This window comes from Trichosporon asahii (genome assembly GCF_000293215.1).
Source record: "Trichosporon asahii var. asahii CBS 2479 unplaced genomic scaffold scaffold00018, whole genome shotgun sequence".
Classification (NCBI taxonomy): domain Eukaryota; kingdom Fungi; phylum Basidiomycota; class Tremellomycetes; order Trichosporonales; family Trichosporonaceae; genus Trichosporon; species Trichosporon asahii.
Window position 1 is genome coordinate 763020 of NW_014040906.1, and position 23079 is coordinate 786098.

General features: G+C 57.0%; 7 protein-coding genes across 7 annotated transcripts; 4 read left to right on the forward strand and 3 right to left on the reverse strand.

Moving 5' to 3' along the window:
* Positions 1-276: 276 nt before the first annotated feature.
* A1Q1_08209 (uncharacterized protein) lies at positions 277-1563 on the forward strand (the record flags this gene model as incomplete). Its single annotated transcript, XM_014326356.1, has 3 exons — positions 277-561; positions 831-904; positions 1143-1563. 3 exons carry the CDS (start codon positions 277-279, stop codon positions 1561-1563), a joined length of 780 nt encoding a protein of 259 aa, XP_014181831.1.
* A 984-nt stretch (positions 1564-2547) lies between these two features.
* A1Q1_08210 (GTPase activator) lies at positions 2548-4893 on the forward strand (the record flags this gene model as incomplete). The annotated part of the gene is made up of 1 exon (XM_014326357.1): positions 2548-4893. The coding sequence occupies one exon, from the start codon at positions 2548-2550 to the stop codon at positions 4891-4893; it is 2346 nt and encodes a 781-aa protein (XP_014181832.1).
* A 1950-nt stretch (positions 4894-6843) lies between these two features.
* A1Q1_08211 (uncharacterized protein) lies at positions 6844-8445 on the forward strand (the record flags this gene model as incomplete). The annotated part of the gene is made up of 1 exon (XM_014326358.1): positions 6844-8445. One exon carries the CDS (start codon positions 6844-6846, stop codon positions 8443-8445), a length of 1602 nt encoding a protein of 533 aa, XP_014181833.1.
* A 360-nt stretch (positions 8446-8805) lies between these two features.
* On the reverse strand, positions 8806-11257 carry A1Q1_08212 (uncharacterized protein; the record flags this gene model as incomplete). Its single annotated transcript, XM_014326359.1, has 4 exons — positions 8806-9239; positions 9300-10806; positions 11033-11040; positions 11131-11257. 4 exons carry the CDS (start codon positions 11255-11257, stop codon positions 8806-8808), a joined length of 2076 nt encoding a protein of 691 aa, XP_014181834.1.
* A 207-nt stretch (positions 11258-11464) lies between these two features.
* A1Q1_08213 (chromodomain helicase) lies at positions 11465-16248 on the reverse strand (the record flags this gene model as incomplete). Its single annotated transcript, XM_014326360.1, has 11 exons — positions 11465-11560; positions 11602-11823; positions 11864-12241; positions 12292-12689; positions 12802-13331; positions 13384-13514; positions 13582-14975; positions 15074-15309; positions 15457-15508; positions 15586-15928; positions 16054-16248. 11 exons carry the CDS (start codon positions 16246-16248, stop codon positions 11465-11467), a joined length of 3975 nt encoding a protein of 1324 aa, XP_014181835.1.
* A 2238-nt stretch (positions 16249-18486) lies between these two features.
* On the forward strand, positions 18487-20136 carry A1Q1_08214 (cell wall chitin catabolism-related protein; the record flags this gene model as incomplete). The annotated part of the gene is made up of 3 exons (XM_014326361.1): positions 18487-18544; positions 18604-19075; positions 19212-20136. The coding sequence occupies 3 exons, from the start codon at positions 18487-18489 to the stop codon at positions 20134-20136; spliced, it is 1455 nt and encodes a 484-aa protein (XP_014181836.1).
* A 68-nt stretch (positions 20137-20204) lies between these two features.
* Positions 20205-22741, reverse strand: A1Q1_08215 (vacuole protein; the record flags this gene model as incomplete). Its single annotated transcript, XM_014326362.1, has 11 exons — positions 20205-20292; positions 20350-20578; positions 20616-20742; positions 20788-20868; positions 20988-21047; positions 21122-21267; positions 21682-21725; positions 21772-21868; positions 21939-22037; positions 22100-22201; positions 22483-22741. The coding sequence occupies 11 exons, from the start codon at positions 22739-22741 to the stop codon at positions 20205-20207; spliced, it is 1332 nt and encodes a 443-aa protein (XP_014181837.1).
* Between the last annotated feature and the right edge of the window lie 338 nt (positions 22742-23079).

Here is a 23079-nt window from a genome sequence, read left to right on the forward strand (position 1 = left end):
GCCAAACCTAAAGCGCAGCGGCTGACAGAAGAGCCCACATGCTACATCTGGACACCAATGAGCCGCCGCCGACATATCGGTCAAAGGTCCATCTGGGGTATGATCAGAGCTTACCGTGAATTGCCGAACACCCCTCCCAGCATCACAATTGTAGCATGGTTCCGACAGTGTCGTCAGTCACACCTGCTGCGCGGAAGCATTCGGGATGTCTAGGTGGGCATCTGGTTTAGCATCTCTAGAGAGTGACGGCGATGCAGTCATTAACTCATCAACACAATGCTCACGATCGCGATCACCGGGTCGAACGGCGAAGTCGGGAAGCGTACCGTGCTCGAAGCGCTAAAGGATGGCCACAGCGTGATCGGGATGGATCAGGGCGACGAGGCCAAGCTCGCGCCAGGTGTGGATGAAGAACTTCGCAAGCGCTTCACGTACAAGCAAGCCGACCTGAAGAACCGTGACGCTTTTCTGGGTGCGGCACGCGGAAGCGACGCCATGATCCACCTTGCAGCCGTGTTCAAGAAGGAGGGCGTGCCGGAGAGCTCGCAACTGCCCGAACATGTAAGTTGCCAGCTGCCGGGGCACTAACGTCAGGTCATCCACAATTGGAACACGGTCATGTCATGGAACGCGCTCGATGTGGCTGCCGAGCTTGGGCATAAGCGCGTGTCGCTCGCGTCGAGCATCAACGCCATCGGCCTGAGTATGTAGGAAGCAAGGCACGGCTGATTGTCCCAGAGTTCTCAGAGCACCCGACGCTGCACTACCTTCCGCTTGACGAGGAGCACCCATGCGATCCGGAAGACGCATATTCGGTATCCAAACTGTAGGTAGCGGCGTACAGGGCGGGTACACCGCCCACAGATCTGGGCCCGGAACACGGGATGGGACGACGAGGTCGAACGTCAGTGAGGCGCACGGGCTTGTTGGCGCGACGGTTCGGTTGGGCATTGGACACAGCGTGACGCGCACGACCGCTCTTGAACATTGAAACCTGCGCCACGAAGTACGCAGTACGGTCCGATGGTTCAATGCGAGTCCTTATGCGCGTTCTGTGCGCGGACGAGACGCCCCTACAAACGTTCCAAGGACAGCCTAACGCCATCACGCCCCTCATGCTCAGAAGCTGACACGATCTGCAGACAGCTCGAGCTGCAAGCCCGCGCGTTTGCGCGCAAGCACGGTATGCGCGTAGCGTGTATTCGTCCCCACTGGGTCATTCCCGAGTCGCTGGCGTATGATCCCGAAAAACTTGCCGCGACAGGCGGGCTGGCGAACGACTTATGGGCGTGGACGTCCGAGGGGCAGGCAGCCCGCGCATTCCTGCTCGGCCTGACAGCTCCCGCGTCCACCTTCCCCGAAGGCACTTCGGAGGCCTTCTTTGTCGTTGCACCTACGACCGTGCGACGGGAGCCCACGAAGAACTTGATCAAGGAGCACTTCCCCGAAGTCACGGACTGGAAGTGCGACTTTGATGGCAACGAGGGCCTGTACGACTGCTCAAAGGCTGAGCGGATGCTGGGCTGGACGGAGCGTGGGTTCCCCTGGTCTCCGGTCGAGTGAGCGGGTCACAGAAGGTGACGGCCAAGTAAGAGCGCTCTGGATAATGGAACAATGGGCATTCCTGGAGCCCTTGCAGTTACGCCCTGGGAGCGATGCATTGTTGTTATACGCGGCACGGTTGGACCAGGCTCACGATGCAATCGATGCAGACTAAGTAGCAGACTTGGAAGCCGCAGTTGTAATCGACGCTGTCATGTGTACATAGGCTTGTAGACCTGGGGCCTGGGGACTCCACTGATGACGCCCAATGCATGGCTCACCTCGGATTCAGGCACGCAGCAGGCAGGCCGTACGCGTCAGTGGCAGGCGTTCCTGGTATGCAGGGCGTGTCTCATTAAGCGAGCCCTCACTTAGCCCGGCGTGACATGTTGTGACACTGTTCGTTTCGTGTCTCTCATTCACGACGGCAACCCTTCCTCCAATCCTCAGCGACCTCTCGACTGACCCTGTGTCTTCACCACAAACTCGCTCCACCCACACTTCCTCCATCTCTCCCCCCCTCACGACTATTCCCTCATCGCATTGCCCCGCGGGCGCGCCGCCGCGACACCCCGCAGACACGACACGACTTTCACGACCTCGCTCACGCATCAACGCGACGTTTGCATCTTATTCGAGTCTTGACCCGAGCCCTAAACAATACCGCACCACGGCCCGTTAGCTTAGGTCGCAATCAACGTCACCGCCGTTACACTCTCGGTCACCTTTTTTGGGTCTTCGACACGGACTTGAGGAGCGCGGGCAGGGCTTTAAGAACCTGGGCTCTTCCGTCCGCTCCCAATTTGACTCGTTGTCTATCTCATCAAAGCGCACGACTTTCTGCTGAACGACGTCTTCAATGTCGAACAGTCCGCCATTAGGCGGCTCCGGCGCCGTAGACGACTGGACCGATGATCCGAGCTTCGACTTGTCTTTCGCTTCGACTTCCGCTCTTCTTCGACGTCACGCAGCCTGTCTCGCCCAGCAGGATCGCCTCTGCGTCAGATGCATGCCGCATTGAATGTTAAAACGATCGACTTTGACGATGCCGACTTTGATCTCGATGACATCGATCTGAACCCGGGAAACACCATCAAAGCCAAATCCCTGTCACTCTCCCAACCGGACGTCAACTCCACTCCGAGAGCTCCGAGAGTAGGCAACTCATCACTCATGAAGACAATCCCCGCCACCGTCATGGGCACCGGCCCGGCCGGCATCGGAACCATCACGAAACTAGGAAGTAGCTCGAAGGCGCCTGTCAGTCCAGCGTCGAAACTTCCTATGGGCGCGGTTAAGGCGCGCGCCAGGGCCATTGAGCAGGGTTGGGAGGACGACGTCGACTTTGACAGTGGAGTCAGCGCGGCTGCCGACCTGAGATCCAAGCTGCACAACCTTTCTTCAGCCGCCAAGCACTTCCCAGGGGTCAATGCCCTGGACGATCTCGATGACGACGAGGACCAGGACACGTTAAAGGCGGGCGCGACCCTCAAGGCCATGTTGCCTCCGAAACGCGAACGCGACGCGCAAGCCACGATCAAACTGAGCTCGAGCACGGGTCTGAGCAACACCGGGAGCGGTAGCGACACCCTGAAACCAACTTCGGCACTGGCTAAGAGCTTGAGGGAGGAGGATGACCTGGAGGGCGATCTCGTTTTGCCTCTGAGCTTGACCAACCTGACTCTTGCGACTCAGTCCTCGCAACCCAAGCTGCGAGCACGAAGCTCCATCGCTTCGACAATCACGACCGACTGGGACTCGCCCTCGACACCGAGCACCTCGGGCCGCAAGACCTTCATGTTCGACGACAGTCCGGGGGCCCGCCCATCTGACACATCGCTCACGAGCGTTTCGTCGAACGGGCTTGAGCACAGCAAAAAGTCGCCAGAAGACTTTTTGGATGAGGAAGAAGACTTTGAGTCCGGACTCGTACTCCCGGAGCAGCTGTTTCAAAAGAAGGGCAGCGTGCTGAATTCGATCTTGAATCGCAAACGTCGACAGCAATACGTGCCTCCGCCTCCGACGCATGACTTTGAGGAAGGGTTGGTGCTCGAAGATCCCCGAGCGGACCTGTCGAAGCGACGGCTGAAGGAAAGCCGCCGTGCCCGCACTGTTCCCGTTCCCTTCAATTTGAGCACGACAAAACGCGCCGAGCACAAGGAACTGCGTGACCCGCTCGAGGTTCCGCGACCACCTTCAAAATCGCCAGCCTCCAGCATCTCACGAGGCAGCAACCCTCACCGCGATCGCTCTAAGCCACGCCCCACCTCCCCGCACGTACCACTTTCGCGGGCCTCCAGCAGGACGCGACTCAGCGACATTCCCATTCCACCGATGCCGCCCTCGGTGCCAAGCACGCCCTCACGCCTGCGACAACAGAAATCGTACCACCACCTGCAGCCTAGCGTGTCTCCGACGTTGGTTCGCAAAAAGTCCCTGGCTAGCATGCAGGACGCACTTGCTGCAGGACACGTCCGTGAAGCGGATCTGCCGTCGATCAGCCGATTGACGCAGCCGACGTCCAGCTCCCTCGCGAAGCAGCGCCTCCCTCATCGACGTAAGATGGAAATGCCGAAACGGCGGCAGTGGGGCGACGGCAGCGAGCTGGACTCGATCGAGGACCTTGTCGACACGAGTGCGCCGCCCGCCCCTGCTTACGGACGCCTTGGTAGGCGGAGTCATGAGAAGCTTCCGAAGGGTGTCGAGGCCGGAGAACGCAAAAAGTCTGGCAAGCGTCGACCGCGAAAGCCTGCGATGCTCATCAAAAACCTCGGCAGCGTCAACGAGCGCAAGGTCGTTGGCGACATGGTGTGGAACCCCGCTACACTGCGATGGGAGGGTAACGAGGCGATCTTGCGCGATTTCGATGTTGTGGCATCCTCTCGCCCTGCTCTGATCTCGCACATCCCCACGCACAACTCGCCCATGAAGATTGTGGGCGACATGAAGTTTGACCCAGTACAGATGTGCTGGATCTCTCTCACTGAGGAGGAAGATCCTTTCGCTTCAATGGCCGATGACGAGGACGAGCCGTCAACATTACGCATCAGTGGGAAGAAGCTCGTTAGTATCGGGCTGTCGTCCATCCCCTCCGCTACGACCGCTCAGACCCCGCAATCGCGATTCGTCTCCGAGTCTACCACCATCAGCACGCACAGCTGGGAAGACCGCACGCGCCCCAACGCCCACAACGCCATCAGCACGGAGCTCTGGAACGAGTGCCGCGCCGCCGAGGAGCGACATCGCCGCGAGATGCGCGGATGGGTCACGCGGCCTGGAGACTCGAGAGACCGGGATAGAAGAGAAGAAAAGCGATTATGGGAGGTGAGGAACCTGGCTATGCGCAGCTAGCGCCTCGATACCCACTCTCCTGGGAGCAGCCCAAAACAATAGATATACCTTAGACACCCGAGGAGCCAACGATGTTGTACAGTGTGTGACTAGTGTAAAACACCATGCCGGAGAACTGTCCCGGTCCCCCACCCGAGGAGCTCGCAGCGAGCCCTGTTATGAATTTCCATGACAAGCACGGCCTGGTGACCTGCATCGACCACTTGAGGGCACGGACGAGTCGGCGCGCTCACCGAGGACTGCGCCAACCTCCAGTGGATAGGAGCAGAGGACCCATATGGGGGTGTTCGATCGTAAGATGGCCAGCCTGTACACGGACGTGGCGGCCTGATGAAGCTGGCTCGCAGACGCAGTGGCAGCGACGACTTTCCCACAACTCACGCAAGGCCACGCATGGGTCACGGTAGTATCGGCGCCTTCACATCTGCTCCACAGCAAGTTGACCAGTGGCATGTGCGCTAGCCCAGAAGATTGCGAGAATGTCGACCGAACCGCAATTTAACATCGATCATTTCAATACCTTAATGGTTACAGCCTTCCACGGACGGAGTGATCGCCGAACCGCTCTTCGGTAGGCGGGCGGGTGGAGATGCAGGTATATAAGACGATGGAAGCCCACCGCAGTAGTTTGACCCTCAGACCTGGAGCAAACTCCGCCATGCGTACCTTCGCTATCGCCTCTCTTCTGGCTCTCGTCGCCCGTAAGTCAGAGTTGTCGATTCACGCTAACATGCAGCTGTCCTCGCGGCATCCTACACCATCCCCGACGACTGCAAGCCATTCTGCGATAAGCACCCTGAGATCGAGAAGTGCTACGTGGCCAACAAGTCAGGCAAAGCCGCGGAGGGCTGCAAGGCCACCTGCGCCATTTGGGACGCTTTCGGACAGTGCGCCCGCTGTGCACCTGACATCGGTGCTTGCTACCTCCAAGCCAAGAAGGTTTGCGGAAAGGTGTAGAGAATCGTAGCGGATGATGAACTTGCAAGTGACACTGTGCGATCTTATCAATTGGCTGGCGGGCCGAGATAGTGAGCAGGCACGGAGTGCGCAGTCGTCGCAACCCTTACCCGTCCTACAGCGTCTGCCACCACCAACCGTCTCGAGGGCACACCTTCTCGCACTATGCTCTGCACATGCTTACCACAGAGGCTAGCATTTGAGGGCCCAGTGATGAACAACGTTTCTCAGCGTTTTCCTCCCACCTCGGCACGTCGACCGCGGAAAAACGGAATAATTGGGTTCAATAGGTGGCACTGGCCCCCTCATTCAGCAGCTCTAGTCCTGGCACCTTCCCCTGCAGGATTTTACCGAGGAATTGTGTTCATCGAGAGCTGTACTGTCGTCACAGGTTCATCAGACATGTCCGGATGGAACAGAGTGTCGGCGATTTTGCCGGCACGAGACCAAATACATGCCAGAGGGTCTGGGGAACACAGCGAGACCAGTCAAGAGATGTCTTGAGGGACCCCGCGTCCTGCTTCGGGCTAGAGGGCACGTAAATATCCTAGACTCAGCTGTGGAGGCGCGACGCATTGGCTGTTGGTCTCTGGGCTTACCATGAGGTCCATCAACGCGTTACAGATCAATCGACTATCCGCACAGCCGGCTAACAGCCCGCTGGTTCGACTAGAGGGGACGGCACCGGCTCGGGGCGTCGATGAAAATAGACAAGGCAGTTCTTTGCGCTCCTTCCTCCAGACAAGACCACCCGAGTCACTGGAATGTGGCGTTGAATGCGCAGGTTGATGCCGAGAACAGCTTGCGGATAACGCCGAACAGGAACGACCTGGTTGGGGAACCCTGGTAGCTCTCCTCTAGCGTTCTGTGGCATTGTGGCAGGTATAAGACACTCCCGTCTTTGCAACCTGCATCACATATGGCGGGGCCAGGTAGCCTCCTCCTCAGCATCAATTCCCACCCTCGTCACTCCTTCACCCTTCGTCACCTAGCATGAGGTTCGTCGCGGGCTTCTCGCTACTCGTTGCCGCTGTCTCTGCCTTGCCCGCCTTACCTAGGGCACAGCAGCAGGTTTGCGACAACCCCGGACGCTTCGTCTCCGTCGTGATCGACGCGTCCGGGTCGCAGGCGGACAATGACCCGAACAATGTCCGCCTGAAGGGAGCCCAGCAGATCATCGCCTCCCTGACTCCCGAGGGCTCGGCTACTGCAGCCAACAAGGCTGATGAGATCGCAGTGGTTAGCTTCACCACATCTGCTGATGTTCTTTACCCGCTCGGGAACCCCGGCAGCGAGGCTTCTGACGTGGCTGCCTCTGTCTCTGCCAATGGCGGCACAGACGTGTACCTCGGTCTCAAGGCTGGCCTGGATCAGATTGCCAGGGTCGGCAGCAGCCAGTTGGACCGTGCCGGTGTCGTCATGTTCACCGACGGGCTGGACGATGGTGTCGTTGGAGCTACGGAGTGGGAGCGCAAGCGTCAGCGTCTGCAGGTTGTTGCCAAAGCCAAGGCTGCCGGTGTCCGCGTCTCCTGGGGCCACCTATCGTTTCCCAAGACATCGACCCATGGTGGTGGCCTTCTCAGCGACATATGGAACATCATCTTCGGCGGCGGGGTGGGTAGGACTACGACCACGATTGCGGGCCCCGAGCTGGACAAGGAGCTCGCCGCTGCTGTACTCGCCACTGGCGGCACGGTTTCGGTGATCTCATCTGCCGATGCGCAGATCTCCTTTGTCGAGCAGGTGCTGAAAAACGGTATCACGAACAATGATGGCCGTTGCCACGGCCTCGATATCGATCAGTCTGGCGGCCCTGTCAAGAACAATGTCACTTCGCTCGGCCTCTGCTCGGACAACGCCAATGCTGTCTTTACCTACACACCTTCACACTCGAAGGAGAAACTCGCTGTCACGATCGATCTCCTCTCCACCGCGAACCATGTCAACCTACACGCCACTCTCGAGAATAAGTCCACTGGCTCAAAGCTGAAGGTCACTGTGGACAGCGCCAGCCCCACTCAGATCCTGACGGCAGAGGCTGCTCCCGGAGAGAATGTCGAGATCACCATTCAGCCGTCTGGCGCGTCGGCCGACACATGCCAGTACGGTGTTCGCCTTGATGCTGTTCCCATTGACACAATCCCAACTAGCTGGCAGACGGTCTCGTCTTCTTCTTCCAACGCGCCTCTTCCCAGTTCTTCTCACGATTCCTCTCCCACGTCGTCGAGCACTCCTCCCACATCGCCAGATGCCCACCCTTCTAGCTCTTCCAACAGTCCTCCTCCCACATCGTCGAACAATTCGTCGTCCACATCTTCCAGCGCGTTCCCTACTTCCGACGGACCGCCTTCTACCTCTTCCAAGGCGCCCCCGCCCACTTCCTCTAACACACACTCTTCTTCGACCTCCCAGGCCCCCCCGCCAACCTCATCCGCCCCTCCTATATCGAGCGTGCCGCCTCCCTCTTCGTCAACTGCGACATCGTCTACTCAGCAGTCCAGTAACTCATCCGCATCTCCCACCTCTATCAGCGCCGCCCCCACGTCTCAAGGGCCCAGGCTCCCGAATGTCCCACCGCTGCCATCCCATCTGTAACGGTCACAGCTACAGCAACTGTTGTTCAGACCATGACCGCTACCACCACTGCCACTGCCACTGCCACCTCTGTGCAGACCGTCACCGCTACGGCTTCCACCACGGGAAGCATCTGCTTGTGCAAGTGCGATGCGCCTGGTGTGCAGCCACTTGCTAAAATCGAGCTCTGACCGTCTCCACCTTTACCTTTACTCCCGCGCACCTATCGCACGGACAATATCGTTTTCCAAGTCCTTTAGCGGTACCATTTCACACTTCAACCGTCTGGGTATGCAAAAAGTGCCATCGCACGATCTCTAGGGATTGCATGGGATCGCGTCCGGCATGCACGCGCAGCGATAAACAGTACATCGATATGAGCTACAGCAAAGAGATTTCATTTCTACACGGTGCCCCCAAGAGGAACCTGCTCGTATCCAATAGCCATCCACTGAGCAGATCGCTGAACGGGTTTCCCATGCCCATGGGCATGGCGGCCTGGTTTAACTCCCCCAACAGCATGGCCATCTCTTCGGGGCTGTGGCCCTGCGGGGTAGGTTCGGCGCTTGCTACCCCGCCGCTCCACGACAACAGAGCGGAGGTGTCTCCGTAGAGCTGAGATGAAGAGATCGCAGGCGGCGGGTAGCTTCCATTGCTACTCGGAGGTGGATAGCTAGGGGCAGGTCTGCCAAGATGGTTAGCCCTCAGCGTCCGAACGCGTCGAGACCACGGGTCGGGGGCAACAGGGCTGGCCGCGCCAGACCCCTCGGAAACAGTCCCGTCGTCGAGACCATGGCGTCGCAAGAGCCTGCGGGCTTCTCGAAGCTAAAGTCAGTCATCGCGAAGTCTTCCGCAACCCACTAGAGAGCGTGCACTAGAGTAGTATCGCCCAGCCCTTTGCAAGACGTTGGCCATGACAGCAAAGTCGGCTGTGAGCTGGTTGAGTTCAAGGGACTGAGCGTCTGGAGGCAGCAAGAACGCGTGCTGCAGGCGGATGCGGACGCTCTCATACACGCAGATACCGAGTGATGGATCTCCGAACACGACAGAATCCAGGTCTACTAGACTTGCCACATGTGCAAGTGTGCCGGATATCATCCGAGCGTGAGCAACGCATTCGTCACGCTGTCGATCGATCCACCCTGGGGGCGCCGTGTTGGAGATTTCCGATTCCAAAGACTCGACGAAGCCCGGTAATGCCGGCCGTGTGAGTTCTGCGTAGTTCATGTGATACCATATATGCAACATGGCGAGAGGCGTCAACTCGTTCTGGAACTTGCGGGCGTAAATGGTCTCCGGGTCAAGCCGGAATTGCGGTGACAGCGAGTTGTACCAATCCTTTATCTTGCGCTCGGCGGCGTTGAATCGTGATGCTGGATCCCATGGTGGCAGATCGGACGGTTCTCGGTAGCGAGCCGTTCGGAGGATCATGGTACGGATGCCCTGCAGACGCACAAAGTGCGCGAACAGCCCAACGCCTTCGAAAGTTGCGGGGTTCGCCTCTTGATCATGGGCATCGGCCTCAGTCTCCAAAGCCACACGGGGCGTTTCTGTGCTGAGTCCAAAGGCAAACGGCTGGTCATCGCAGGGTAACCGAATCGAGAGTCTGGGAGCAGCCAGGTATTCCGCGACACCCGTGGACATCATTCTGTCCAGAGAGTAGCAGCTCCACATGAGGCGACGGAGCGTTTCACGCTCTGTCACAGTGGCAGGTTTGTCGTTGGGAAGCTCGTGGTGCAGCTGCAAGGCAAGGGCCATTCGTGTAGCAACTGCGGCCAATACAAACCCTTGACTGGCCTTCCCACTGTGGATGTCATTCTTAGCCAAGATGAGCGCGGCAGCAATACTCTCTGGGTTCATGTCCTCTGTCAAGAGAAGCCCTTTGGCTTCATTCGCCCATCTCCGGGTAGTAGCCGTGCCCATGATAGGAAAGGGAGCCGTATCGTCGGGAGGTTTGACGAAACGAGCTGCAGCGGCGCAGATGGCCAGAATCATCTTTCGCGAGGCGGTGCCGTCAGCCACATCGCGAAGGAGGGTGCCTCGATGGACAACAGCATTGGCTTGAAGGGGATAAATGTGCGTAAAGAAAGCCTCAATGTGCTCCTCAACAACACTACGCGGAATACCATGAAGACTAGGAGTCAGCCAGGATATAAGACTTGGCTTACTGTGGGCCGTTGCGGCGATGCTCGGCATCACCGTCGTATGGAGAGCAATCAGCGCTGCTGGGACCTGCTGCAGAGGTCGACCGATCATAGGAATAGTCGCAAACAATGCCGTGATCTCTACAGCGAGTGCAGGATGGCTGATCTTGAGAGCAACGACTTCGGGCCGACCGACACGCTGAACAGGCGGCCTGGCGTTGGCGGCGGATCGGACCGGCTAAGCATGAGCAGAGAGCGATATAAGTCACTCACAGGATGGTGACAGTTGGTCACTGGGCTCAACCTTCGCCGCAGAAGCTGACGCAACACCAGCACGCTCGTCCAGGACATTTCTTACCACGGGCCAACGACAGTGAAGCAAAACGCGTTCGCAATTGCCGCATGTGCCAGGAGCTTCATCGCACTTGACCTGACGAGTCAGCCAGTTCCTTTCTCCAACTCACCTTGCGTGCTCGACATGTGAGACAACCTCAGCCGTTAGCATTGCACCGCCGCCCAGCAAGCCGGCCGCCGCCCCGGGCAAAGCCGAAGACTGACACACCTGTTCTTGTTCTCTTGCCCTTGATACGCCGCGGTCCATTGGCCGCTGGCTTTGAGGAAGGGCCAGCGCCATCCGTTGCTTTGGCGGGCTCGCGTCCAGAATCATCGTTGTCAGACTTGCGACCCATGTTTAGGGTCCGTAGAGATATTCAGAGCGATGCCAAGATCATGGTCTCTTCGACCGGCAGTTGACGCTCCCCGGCGCCCCCCTGATGCGGAATCAAATCATGCGGGTCCCCTGCATTGACCCTGGCCCACTCCGCAATCTCTTCACTGCATACTGCGACTTGGTCTCCTAAAGACTTGGATAATGCTCTCTACTATGCATGTGCAAACTACTCAGCCTCCGTCTTGACGCGCTTCTTTACAATGTTGTCGGTGTCTCCTCCCTTACGCTTTGTCTTCGGCTTCTTCTGCACGGGGCTTGAATCCTTGGTCTGTGGTCAGCTCACTTCTTCCATAGCCAACGTACCAGTTTCGAGTGGATGTCCATGAGCTTAGAGTAGTTCACACCTTGCCGGGGCCAGAAAAACGAAGCAAACACCCAACAGTGCTTCCTCCATTTGGCAGAATCCGCCCCTTCAGCAGCCTTCTCCGCGACAATCTCTTCGATGCGTGATCCGATGCCAGCGACGCATTCCTTGAGGGCTGCAATCTTCTCCTCACGACTGAGGTTGTCGGTACCAGACTTGAGCTTTTTCTGTATATCAGCACACTCCTTTGTCGATACTCACGAGGTGTCGCTTCGCTGGTCGCAGCAACTCCTTGACAGCATCCTCGTCCATCGACTCGTAACTTTCTTCATCCTCCGAATCGGTATACTCGGGCGTCTTCCGCCTCTTGCCCTTATCTCCTCGAGAGCTACTACTAGCTTTGGCGCTTACACTGAAGGGCAATGGGGGATGGTCGTAACCAAAGCCCTCCTTGACAGGCATGCTTGCAATGACCGCTTGTTGCTCGATCAGCATGCGCCGGTTCTCTTCATATTCGCGAACAAGTCCACACAGGTAGTCGCCACGGCGGACGAGGTGGATCGGACCCGGAATTCCAGCTTTAGGCGCATTGGGGTCCTTGACAACCTTGGGGTCCTCGAGGAAGATCTTGTCGTGCAGCTCAAGGGCAGGATCCTAAGGGTTAGCTTTGAAGTTTGAGCGCCACTTACATTCTTGATCTGTTCCCAAGCACCAAAGCCATACTTCCAGATGCCGATAAGCAATTTGGAGTCGTCCTTCGGCCCCCATTCCACCGACCAGTTCATGGTGGGTTTGAGGTTGTCGTGAGGGATGGCATAGTTCTCGATGTCCTCCACGCGCTTGAAGTGCTCTACTAGAGCCTTCAACTCATAGTAGCGAGCGACTACCGTCTCGGCGTTGATGCCCTGGATACCACGGAATGTGAAGAGAATGGCTTTCTGTCGCAAAGACGAAGATATAGTTTCGCCGCGCTCCTGCATCGCGCGCAGCTCATTTTTGTGGTTGGTGACAGCTTCCTCTGCCTGGGTGAGAACGTCGTCGCACGTTTGGATGACGACGACACGGTTCTTGGATGTGAGCTTGGCCTCTTCAACGATCGTGTCGTAGCGTGTGCGAATCGGTCCCCACTTTTGCAGACCACGGATGAGAACACGGAGGTCACGATCTATTGTCAGCGGACGCGGGTTTGCTTGACTCACCTTTAAGCTCGATTGCTCGTTGCGCGTTGCTCTTGCGGGGTCCGGCGACCTTTTGCTTCTTCTCGGCGGGAGAAGCAGCCTTGCTCCCAGCCGGTTCACCGTCGGCCTCGTCCATGCCCTCGTAAGCTCCCGGAGCGCGAGCAGCCGCTCGCTTGCGGGGGCCCACTTCTCCTTCCTGCAAGGCGCGGCTCTCCTCCTCGTCAAGCTTGACACGTTCTTCGACGGGAATGATATCGTCCCAACTCAGATCGTCGGCGTCATTCTTGACATCCTGAATAGCCGCAAATTGGGCCAGGAAAGCCTCGCCTCCGGAAGAAGTTCCTCCAGGCGCAGCAGCAGCTTCTGTGTCGAAGTTGTCGGCCTTGTTGAGAATGTCGTCCAAGTCCATGGCATCGAGCTTTTGGTTTTGGGCATTCTCGTCCGCCTGGAACATGGACTTGGCACCAAACTTGAGGATAGCCGCCAGCTCCTCTTTTGAGAAATCCCCGTTCTTGTCTTTAGGGGTCGACGTTCCGTTGATGTGGCCACCGCTGGTGTCCATTTGATTGATGACTGGTATGAGCAGGAATCAACACTAATTACTCACTGGCATACTCCAAAATCATCTTGCGCTTCGCACGCTCCAGGATGTCCTCTTCAATTGTGCCCTTCGTTACGAAACGGTAAATGTTGACATGCCTGGTTTGACCGATTCGATGCGCACGAGCCATGGCCTGCAGGTCGTTTTGAGGGTTGTAGTCACTCTGGGTTGTCAGTTTGCGCTTTCAAACAACAACTTACGTCGAAAATGATGACAGTGTCTGCTGTCTCGAGGTTGATGCCGAGACCTCCAGCTCGGGTCGACAGAAGAAAGGCAAAGTCGGGTGATCCAGGCGCATTGAAATGCTCAATACTCTTCTTTCGCACATCGCTGGGAACCGTACCATCGAGGCGTTGATGGGTGTAATTCCTGGCAGACATGTAATCCGAGATGATGTCCAACAAACGAACCATTTGGCTGAAGATAAGGACGCGGTGGCCGTCCGCCTTGAGCCTTTGCAAAAGCTTGTCGAGCAAGACCATTTTCCCGCTGTTCATGACCAGTCCACGGACCTGTTCATGCACCGGCTTGCTGCGGTCCTCGGCGCCGTCGAACAGATAGGGATGGTTGGCCGCTTTCTTGAGTTCCATAGCGACGTTCATGAGGGACACACTCTGCGTACCACCCTTGCTAAGAACGGCGAAATTCTTCGTGAGGATGTTCTTGTAATAGTGCTGTTGCAGACCAGACATCTCCACTCGCAAAATGGATTCCGACTTGGTGGGAAGCTCCTTCACAACGTCCTTCTTGAGACGACGAAGCATCAACGTCTCCAACTGCGAGTGAAGAGCCTTGATCTTGGCCTCCTGCTCGGTATCGCCCAGCTCAAAGTCGTTGGCCAACTGGAATTGCTCGGGTTCAATAAAGTGAAGAAGGCTGAGCAGTTCTAAAGTCAGCGTAATGACAATTTTCCACTCACCCTTGACGTTATTCTGCAGCGGTGTACCGGTGATGAGGAGGCGGAAGCCGGTGGAGAAGCTCTGCAGCGCTTCATACAACTGGGAGTCGCTATTCTTCAAACGATGGGCCTCATCGACTTCGAGGGCTTGCCACTTGATCTGCTGGAGTTCTTGGCGGTCCTTGAGGATAAACTCGTAGGTAGTGAGGAGAACATTGAACTTGAGGTTCTTCAAGGGGCCAAACTCGGTCTGGCGGATCATCTCACGCGAGGCAGCTGAGCCCATGTACATGATGACGTTGAGGTCCGGTGCCCAAGTGCGGAACTGCATTTGCCAGGCGTTGATGGTTGACAGAGGAACAACGACGAGGAACGGGCCGTATTGCTTCTGCGTGTGGAACAGATACGAAAGGAAGCTGACTGACTGAACAGTTTTGCCAAGTCCCATTTCATCCGCCAGCATACCTCCGTGACCACCTTTGCACCAAAGATACGCGAGCCAGTTGAGACCAGTGAGCTGGAATGGCTTCAGAGCGCCACCACACTTGAGATACTCTGGGTCCTCGGCAATCTTCTGATATGTCGGACGATTGTGGATCGGGTAGAACTGAGTTTTCGCCGGAACCGTCGGTCGCGCCATCCTCTCATGGTAAGCCTGGATGGCGTCTTGCGCTTGGTCCTTGATCTCGTCGTACGCTGCGGTCAGGTCGAGAAAGGCTCAACAACTTACTCTCCCACGTGCATTCAGCGTACTGGAGGTCTACTCGTCAGCTCGATACTACGCCTATCCTCACTGGTCCATTTGCAGAGGAACAAAGTCACAGACTGGCCATCTCGCTCTTCCTCCTTTTCGCCAACAACGCGCTCGACCTGCTTGTAGCTCTCATGAAGGTCTCGGATACGTTCTCTCTCAATTTCGTATTGCTCCAAATCTTCACGCGAAGGCTTCCATTTGGCGTCGGGGGCAGGGTTGTGGAAAGCCTGCTCGACCTGCCACACCTTCTGGATGTAATTCTCAACCTTCTTGAATCTAAGATGAGCAAGGATCTGCACCTCGACTTACCCTTTGAAGCCCTTCAGGAATTGATACGTCTCATCAGTATTGTGAATGTGGCTGTAGCCCTTCCACTTGACATGGAACCGCTGTCCGTCAACTCGGCTATGAAGAGGCACTCACGAGGTTCGTTTGAGGAATGTCCTTTTCGTCCTTAGCGTGCTCCTCATCGCGACTGTGGGAAAGCACAAGATCAATCTCATCCGCATTCCCGTTGTCTGCCGTCAGGAGAGGCCATTATCCAAAACTCACCGATGCGTGCCTCTTGCTGGTAGTACATGACATCGTCATCGCCCTCGCTGTCAAGACCGTAATCGACGCTCGCTTCGTTGTAGGTCACGACCTTGCGGGCGGCACCTCGTCGCCACGAGGCACCATCAGAATCAAAGGCAGTGTCCGGAGTCGATGTTCCGCGCGAATTGCCGCCTGAACGCTCAAAGAACTTCTTCTTGTGCGACTTGGTCGCATAATCCTCATCAGATGAGTCTGAGGAGGGCCTCTTGGAGGGGAAGTGCGACGGAGCTGAGGTCAGCGTAAACGGGAGCTCGACAAACCTTTCTTTGCGGCCTTGGACTTCTGTGGTTTGCGCTTCGCGCTGGAGCCAAAGTCGGGATCATCGTCTTCATCGCCGTCGTCCTCTGACGCGTCTTCCGAGATGAGTGCGTCGTCGGAATCGCTGTGACGCTGTGGTGTCAGAGGCATCTATTCGATTATACGCACGCTGTCCATGTCCAGTTCCTCCTCTCCATCCGCATCATCTATACCGTTGTCTGAGGGCTCAGGAGTAAGATCGTCATCCGACGCTGCTCTGGGAGCATTCAGAATAATTTGGCGGGGGGCCTTCGTGTTAGAGCTAGCTGTGGTGTGGCTACTCACCGGCAGAGGGCTGCTCCCTTCGTCCGAATCACTTTGCATAATGGCGAGCGAGGCCACTGCTGTGGAAAACTGCTGCTGTTAGCTCATTAAGGTCTGAACCTGGATGTCTGATCCACTGCTGAAAAGTCGCTCGCGCGAGTTCGCGAGACATGTTGCCTCAGCACAGGCATAGAGGATGCCCTTCCGAACAGTATCACTGTTCATCCTACATCCACACGGCCATTGCGGGACACATCTCACAGCGGTGTCGACCGCACCGCCGCGCACGGCCGGCGACGTGTCCTCCGGCGAGCGACCCTCACCTGATCCGGACCAAACTCACAAAAAAAAACAAACCAGTCAAGCAAAGTTACAGGGAGCGATGATTGAGGATGGGGAAGAGGGAGTACCGCCGAGGGCGGGGGGAGCGGCAGGCAGGCGGAGGTATCGGAGTCGGAGTCGGAGGTCAGGTGGAGAGAAAGAGGGAGGGTTGTAAGTGGTGTAACCGTGTAGCGGACCCGCGGAGATGACGCGCCTGCGCGTTGCAAATGCACGAGATACCGTCGGAGGGGTGGATGGCGAAGGCGAGGGGATGGATGGTGAGAAACGGATGGTGAGAGCGGGACTACCGACGACGTGGTGCGCCCCTCTTCGAGCGAGCGAGCGACCCTATGGTTTGGTTGGACCCGTGAGCGCGGGCAACGCCCCCACTCCGGGCTGCCGCCGCCGACACTATGTTGGCCTTGCACGCCAACCAAAACCCCAACGTCAACGGCCGGGCTACCCGGCGGGCGCTTTTTCCAGTGCCTTGAGCCCTTGATCGTGGGTTCAGGTATCTCCCTCGTGTCGCCATGCATCCGCGCCCAGCGTCTTGCATCCTCCCTCCCCCCTGGCCCACCAGCCCATAGCCCACCGCAACTCCGACGATGCCTCAGGTATCAGGTAGCCGATGCACAGTGCATCGCACGACATACATGGCCCCGTCCGAATATTCCAGCGCACAAGTGTAGCCAAGCCATCGCGAGCTCCGACGAGCCTTAAAGTTGCCTGCCGAAATAATGAATAGAGATCAGGTTGCCAGGCTGCCAGGCGATTGCCGCACTCGCCTGCCTTTCCCCTTGCCCCGCACTTCGGTTCACATGTGTCGGACCGCCGTCCAGGTCATCGCCCGCCTAGCACATGTGGCCGAGCCGACGTGGGTGGCCAAGTTACGCACATGCATGGCACCGGATGGCCGGATTGACTGACCATACCTTGCAGCAAGAGGATGGCCGCGCAGCTACTCTGCCATGACTATGATAGATTTTGTAGAGCAGGTGACCATGTAACCGTCAGACCTAGAACCTACGCCAACGGCGCCATCCACAGTAGTCGCGGCCTACGCTGCTGTGTCAGTCCACGGTTGACGATTCGCTTACCGGTTTGGGGGCTGACTGGCGGCACCCAAGCACTAACGCGCCCACGCCTAGCTGGGCTTACATGCCTTGCACGTCGTCCGCTACCCCCTTGCAGGCTGGGGTCTGCTGCCTGCATGCCATGCTTACGCACCCGCTCCCTCTTGTCTCCCGAGGCCTCCGGCCCCGACCCAGCTGAAACCCTCTGCGCCTCAGCTCGCCCGCTCCTCCTTGGCTTCCCTTTCGCCTTCCTACACTTTGATCCTGAGCCTCGATCGCAAACGGCCGATGCATGGTTCACGCACATTCGCACAACCTGACGCGGGTCAGTGTCAAGCCCAGACATGTCGCGGGGTTGCACGACTCCGCACCGCTACATCTCAGTGCGCGGTGCTGCAATGCTACGCATGATGCGCATGCAGCAGCGGAGCAGTGCGCAGTCCCGTCCATTTCCTTGCAGTTTCGCAGCAATCCTGCGACGCCCGTACATGTGTTCTTGAACCTGTGACCAGTAGATGAGTACTGTATGCATGTGCATGCTGGGGTTGCTGTGTGTTGGGAGAGAATCCAGTATCTGGAGGAACTATCGTCCCTCAAGTTCGCAAGAGAGTCCGTATACCATGCTCACGCAGTACGTAGCGATTCTGAAAGCCTGAGGAGCTCTCGGAGCTCCAGAGCTCTAGAACTTGTTGTGCATGTACGGTTCAATACGCCCTGTCCTAGATGACTGGTCCTAGATGACTGGTCGTGTTGACTGGTCCTAGATGACTGGTAACTGTAGCGTGACGCGTCCGAGCTTGGAAGTCAAGTCACGTGATGCTCCCAGCTTAGCGACACGTCTCATGACGATGCGTGTCGTCGAGACTGTCCATATCAGGCATTCACGCGTCCTAGCACGAACAACATGTCGCAGGCCGAGGCGCGCCAGCGCGGCTCTCCCAAGGCCGTTAAGTCAGAAAAGTGTGAGTGCGCAGAACATCGCGCGCACCGCTGACGACCAGTTACCTTCACACTGGGAAAGCTCGATGCGGGAATGGTTGGTCTTTCCAAAGTCATCGCTCACCTCAGGCTATCCTTCTCGGTCCGAATGCGCACCTCCTGGAGTTTCCTTCGCTGCTTCTGCCAACGCCATCGCCTACCGATCCGCCGTTGGGACCAGGCTCAATCCTCACGATCACCGTCTCCAGAGACATGGAGGCCGAACGTGCGTCTAGGAATGCCTTTGAAACTCTGCAGGAGTCCATTCTTGAGGAGTACGGTACTACCTCGCCGTCGAAACCCGTCCTAAGGGTTCAAAACGTCACGCAGACTAGCGTTGCTCTCGAGTGGGACCCTCTCAAGCTCGGAAGCGCCAGTTTCCGCGGCCTGGAGATGTATCGAAACGGTCAACGCTGGGGCAGAGTTGGAGGTGACGTCGGAACAAAGGAAGAGAAGCTCGAGTGGAAAACGGGTGGTCTCCAGAGCGGCGAAGAGTACACCTTCCAGCTGGTCTTGTCAGTGTCTCTGTGCGCGTAACAGTCGGCTGACGACGCAGAAAAACCACGGCCGGTACCTATACCTCCAATCTTCTCCGTGTGAGGACGCACACGATGGAGTACGTTGTAATTGGAAGCTAGTGCTGACAATCAGCAACTTGACTGGTCTATACGTTACCTTTGGGTCGATCCAACCACCAACGCTCATCAACCAGCTGCGCGGCTGCTTGGAACAGATCCATGCGCGTGAGGCCCCTGCCGTTCAGCTTGCTACGACGCACTTTGTTTGCTCGTCTCCTTTAACTGGAGGTGACGAGTCGGGCCGAGGGGGGCACCTCGATGACGCCTACACGCAGGCCATGGCTGCAAACTTGCCAGTAGTCAGCCCAGCGTGGCTCCTGGCCGTGGCTGCGGAACGGCGTCTCGTTCCCATCGCGAATTATCTGCTGCCTGCCCCGACGCAGTCCATCGACACCGCGGGTGGCCCCGCTCCCTTCCGACGCCCAAGTTCTTCTCGGCCTTCTTCACTGCCCGCCCCCGGTGATCTCGGAACTTCCAACCACGACACCATCCGATCCCCGAGTCCCGAAACCGTTGCGCGCATGAGCAACACTGGGCCCGCCATGAGTCCGTCGTCGCGCACTCAGTCATTCGAACATCGGCAGATGTCTCTTCCGACAGAGCCAGAATCATCAGGCTCGGGACGTCCTCGGAGCCCGATAAAGCCCGAATCCGATGGCCGCTTAGACCGAGGGTTCAAGTTCCCTTTATCCGTGAACACTGAGGATAAGACGGAGCAGACGCTGTCGTCGCCTCTCAAGCAGACCCCGGTCGTCCACATCCAGGCCCCTTCCACTGACGGCCCTGTCTCGGCCCCCGTGGGCTGTGACGATAAGCCCACAGAGCGATCCCAGGATACCCCCGACGCCGACCGGGAGGAAGTCTCGGCAGCCGTGAGTGCTTCGGGTGGGCAGGAGTCGTCGGTAGACGATGGAGCGAAGGATTCACAAGTAGATGACTCATCAAAACCGTCAAAGGCTGCGGGTGACGCGAACCTTGACGAAATAGACCTTAGTTGATAAGCTGCGTGAGATGCAGCCAATGTGTAAGCGAAATTGCTTTGTACAAAGCTCTCTTTACGGCGAGATTACAATGCCTCAGAAAACGCTCGACGCCCAAGCTGCACGCGCCTTTCGAGTTCTTGAATGGGGTGACGAGCAACCGGAAATCCAGCCCTTTTGACGTCATGATCTGACCGTCTTTGGTCAGCAGAAAACGGCAACCCGGCTCACCTTTGCAGCGTGACATTTCGATAGCTTTTGGTCCTGCGGAGCTGTCTCAGAGCGATATTCAACAGCCATCTGCCCAGGAAAAGCAAGGGAACCTGCCGTTTCAGTATCGAAGCAGGTCTCGCACAAACCGTTTCGAAACTGGTACTAGTTGACACGCTGCAGATCACAGTCCACGCTGCTCTAAGAATGTTCGGTCCCATGGCGAACACCGCTCGCAGGACGGACCAGACTGGCTGCATCAGCAGTTGTAACTGGGACTCACCCACCTGGGATGATAGTCCACGGAGCCGTGACAGCATTGACAAAGGACGTAATGCTGGTGTTCAGACGCTCGAGCGAAACCTTGGCATTCTCGGCGAGCATCAGACTATGGGCCATGGAAGACTGCAGGGCCTGTTGTTGACGCTGGTGTTCAGCTAGAATCGAACAATGACTCACAGATAACATCTTTGTATTTTCCAATGCCTGGATGATCTGCGGAGACAAATCTGCCGTGTTCTTGCTCATAGTCTGCAATTCCTATGACGTTAGACGTTAGGAAAAGATAGACACCTACGTTCGTGAGAAATAGCTGAGCCTCGTGGATGAGGGCTTGCAGCGATCCCTGGACATTAAAACCACTCCCTGCAGCGACGTACAAGCTGGGCATGTGCAACCTCTGACACGTCCTTCGCCGATGAACCCAGTAGCGACACAGACTGCCACACATGAGCGGTGTAGTCGCTGACGAGGTGGGATTGCTGGTGTGAGCTGCGCGTCTCCGTGAACGTACGTTCAGATATAAGGCTTCCACAAAGGCTTCAACGTCGGATGAGACCTGGAATGAGCTCTGTCTCAACTGCAAGGTACTTGGGTTGAAAGGGCGAGCTGATGATCCCCTAGAGTGTCTCGCAGCTCTCGATGCAAGGATTCTCGAAGCTGGTGAAATTCCTGGTTGAGCACTCCACGCAGACCGTGACGCTCTCGAGCAAGCGCTGCGAGTGTGAGGTCGAAAGTATCGCTGCTACGTGCTTGCAGCTGCGAGAGTAGCGATTCGAATTTATCAATCATGCTGTGGAGTGACTGGCGTGAGCTATACGGGCGGGTTGGCTTACGTGGTGCTGTGACTCCCACTGCCCCTGCAGCCTTGTGAATGCAACAGCTCGATTGCGCTCGGCTGTGCGAAGCTCCTCGAGTAGTCGGGCTTTCTCCACAGAGATATTGTGATGCCTTCTCTCCGCCTCATCTTTCGGTCAGAAAAGTTGACGCAACAACTTCACCTGCTCTGAACTGCTCGGTCAATGCGGACCACAGTAGAACTCTGTTCAGCAACTAGTCGACGCGTTCTCTTACTTGCGTCACTCAGATAACCGTTGAAAGTCGTCCAGTCTTGAGGGCTGCGATGGAGGGCGCTGGGGTCAGCGTCGAGAGTATCCCACTCACGAGAGACATTGCGATTGAAGCGCTCGTGTAATATCCATCGCGCTCTCAGCCGCTGCCGGCGCCCACCGCGAACATTCCTGCGGACAAGGCTGGCGGGCTGAAATCAACGCACAAAGAGTCATGGATATAGCCACTCTGCGTCAGTGCACTAAGCGAAGGCTGCTCACCATTAGTCCTTTCCATTTCCGTCAATCGTCCTCCTTCGCCTCGAAGGTGTACAAGTGTGACCACCTGACAATCCTCGTTGCCCGTGCGTTCGGCAAGGACTTGTATGTCAGTGCACCGGCTGGATTACTCATCTCTGGCGTACACCAGCTGGATTACTCACCTCTGTTGAACTGATCAACGGCTGCTTCATCCAGTCTTGCCAGCTGCAGGTGCCGGTCGGGGTTCAGACCCCAACCCAAGACGTGGCCGATGAGGAAAAGAACTGCGCACACGGGCAGCATTGTAGGTGTGAGTGGTCGATGTGGAGAAGTCAAGGTCAGTGAGATGAAAGACAAAGTTTGGCGTCGGGCGCAGTTGATCGACGGCCTTCTGTTCGGCACTCTCTCACGAATGTATCATATAGCTACAACCTTGGGCCAGTCTCTCATCGGCAGCCACTCTCCATTTGGACCAAAGCGTGGGTTTGCCGGAAAATGTAATCCGTCACCTTGGGGTCTCCCGATGGGTACTGCCAGGTGAGCAAGAGTCTCGCGGAAGACTCACATAACCATCCAACCCAGCTGGTGCCCATCTCACGCCTCCACATGTCCCGTTTCCTACCGAATGCCCACCGGTCGTTCACAGCAACGCCACCGTACTCGGCTTCCCACTGCCGGCGCACCCGTCGCATATCGGCGGTCATGCACTTTGATTGGAACTCATTTTCCAACATTGATTGTTCAGCCTTGAGCTGAGCGGAAGATTGGAAGGATTCGACTGTTGAACGGCCCTTTAGGATGAGGAAGATGTGTGTTGGCAACATCATGAACGCCGTGAATAAAGCCAAAAATCCTGCGCTGAATGTCAGATGTATCAGAGGCTAAGAACTCACACGCATATAATGGCGATTTTTTGCCCATCGACGTTTTCCGACTTTGCAACGTCCACGATGAGCACGATGGCCGTATACAAGCAGAATAGTCCAGCCCAGAACGTAAATGTGACGAAAATCTAAGGTCAGCTGTCCCTCCGCAGAGCGCTCACCGCATGATTATTCCAGCCAACGCAACGCCCGATCCACATACAGTGATCTGGAGTCAGCTAGAACTACGCTACAGCTTACGATCAAACTGAAGAATACAAGTCCCGCAGTGACGACAG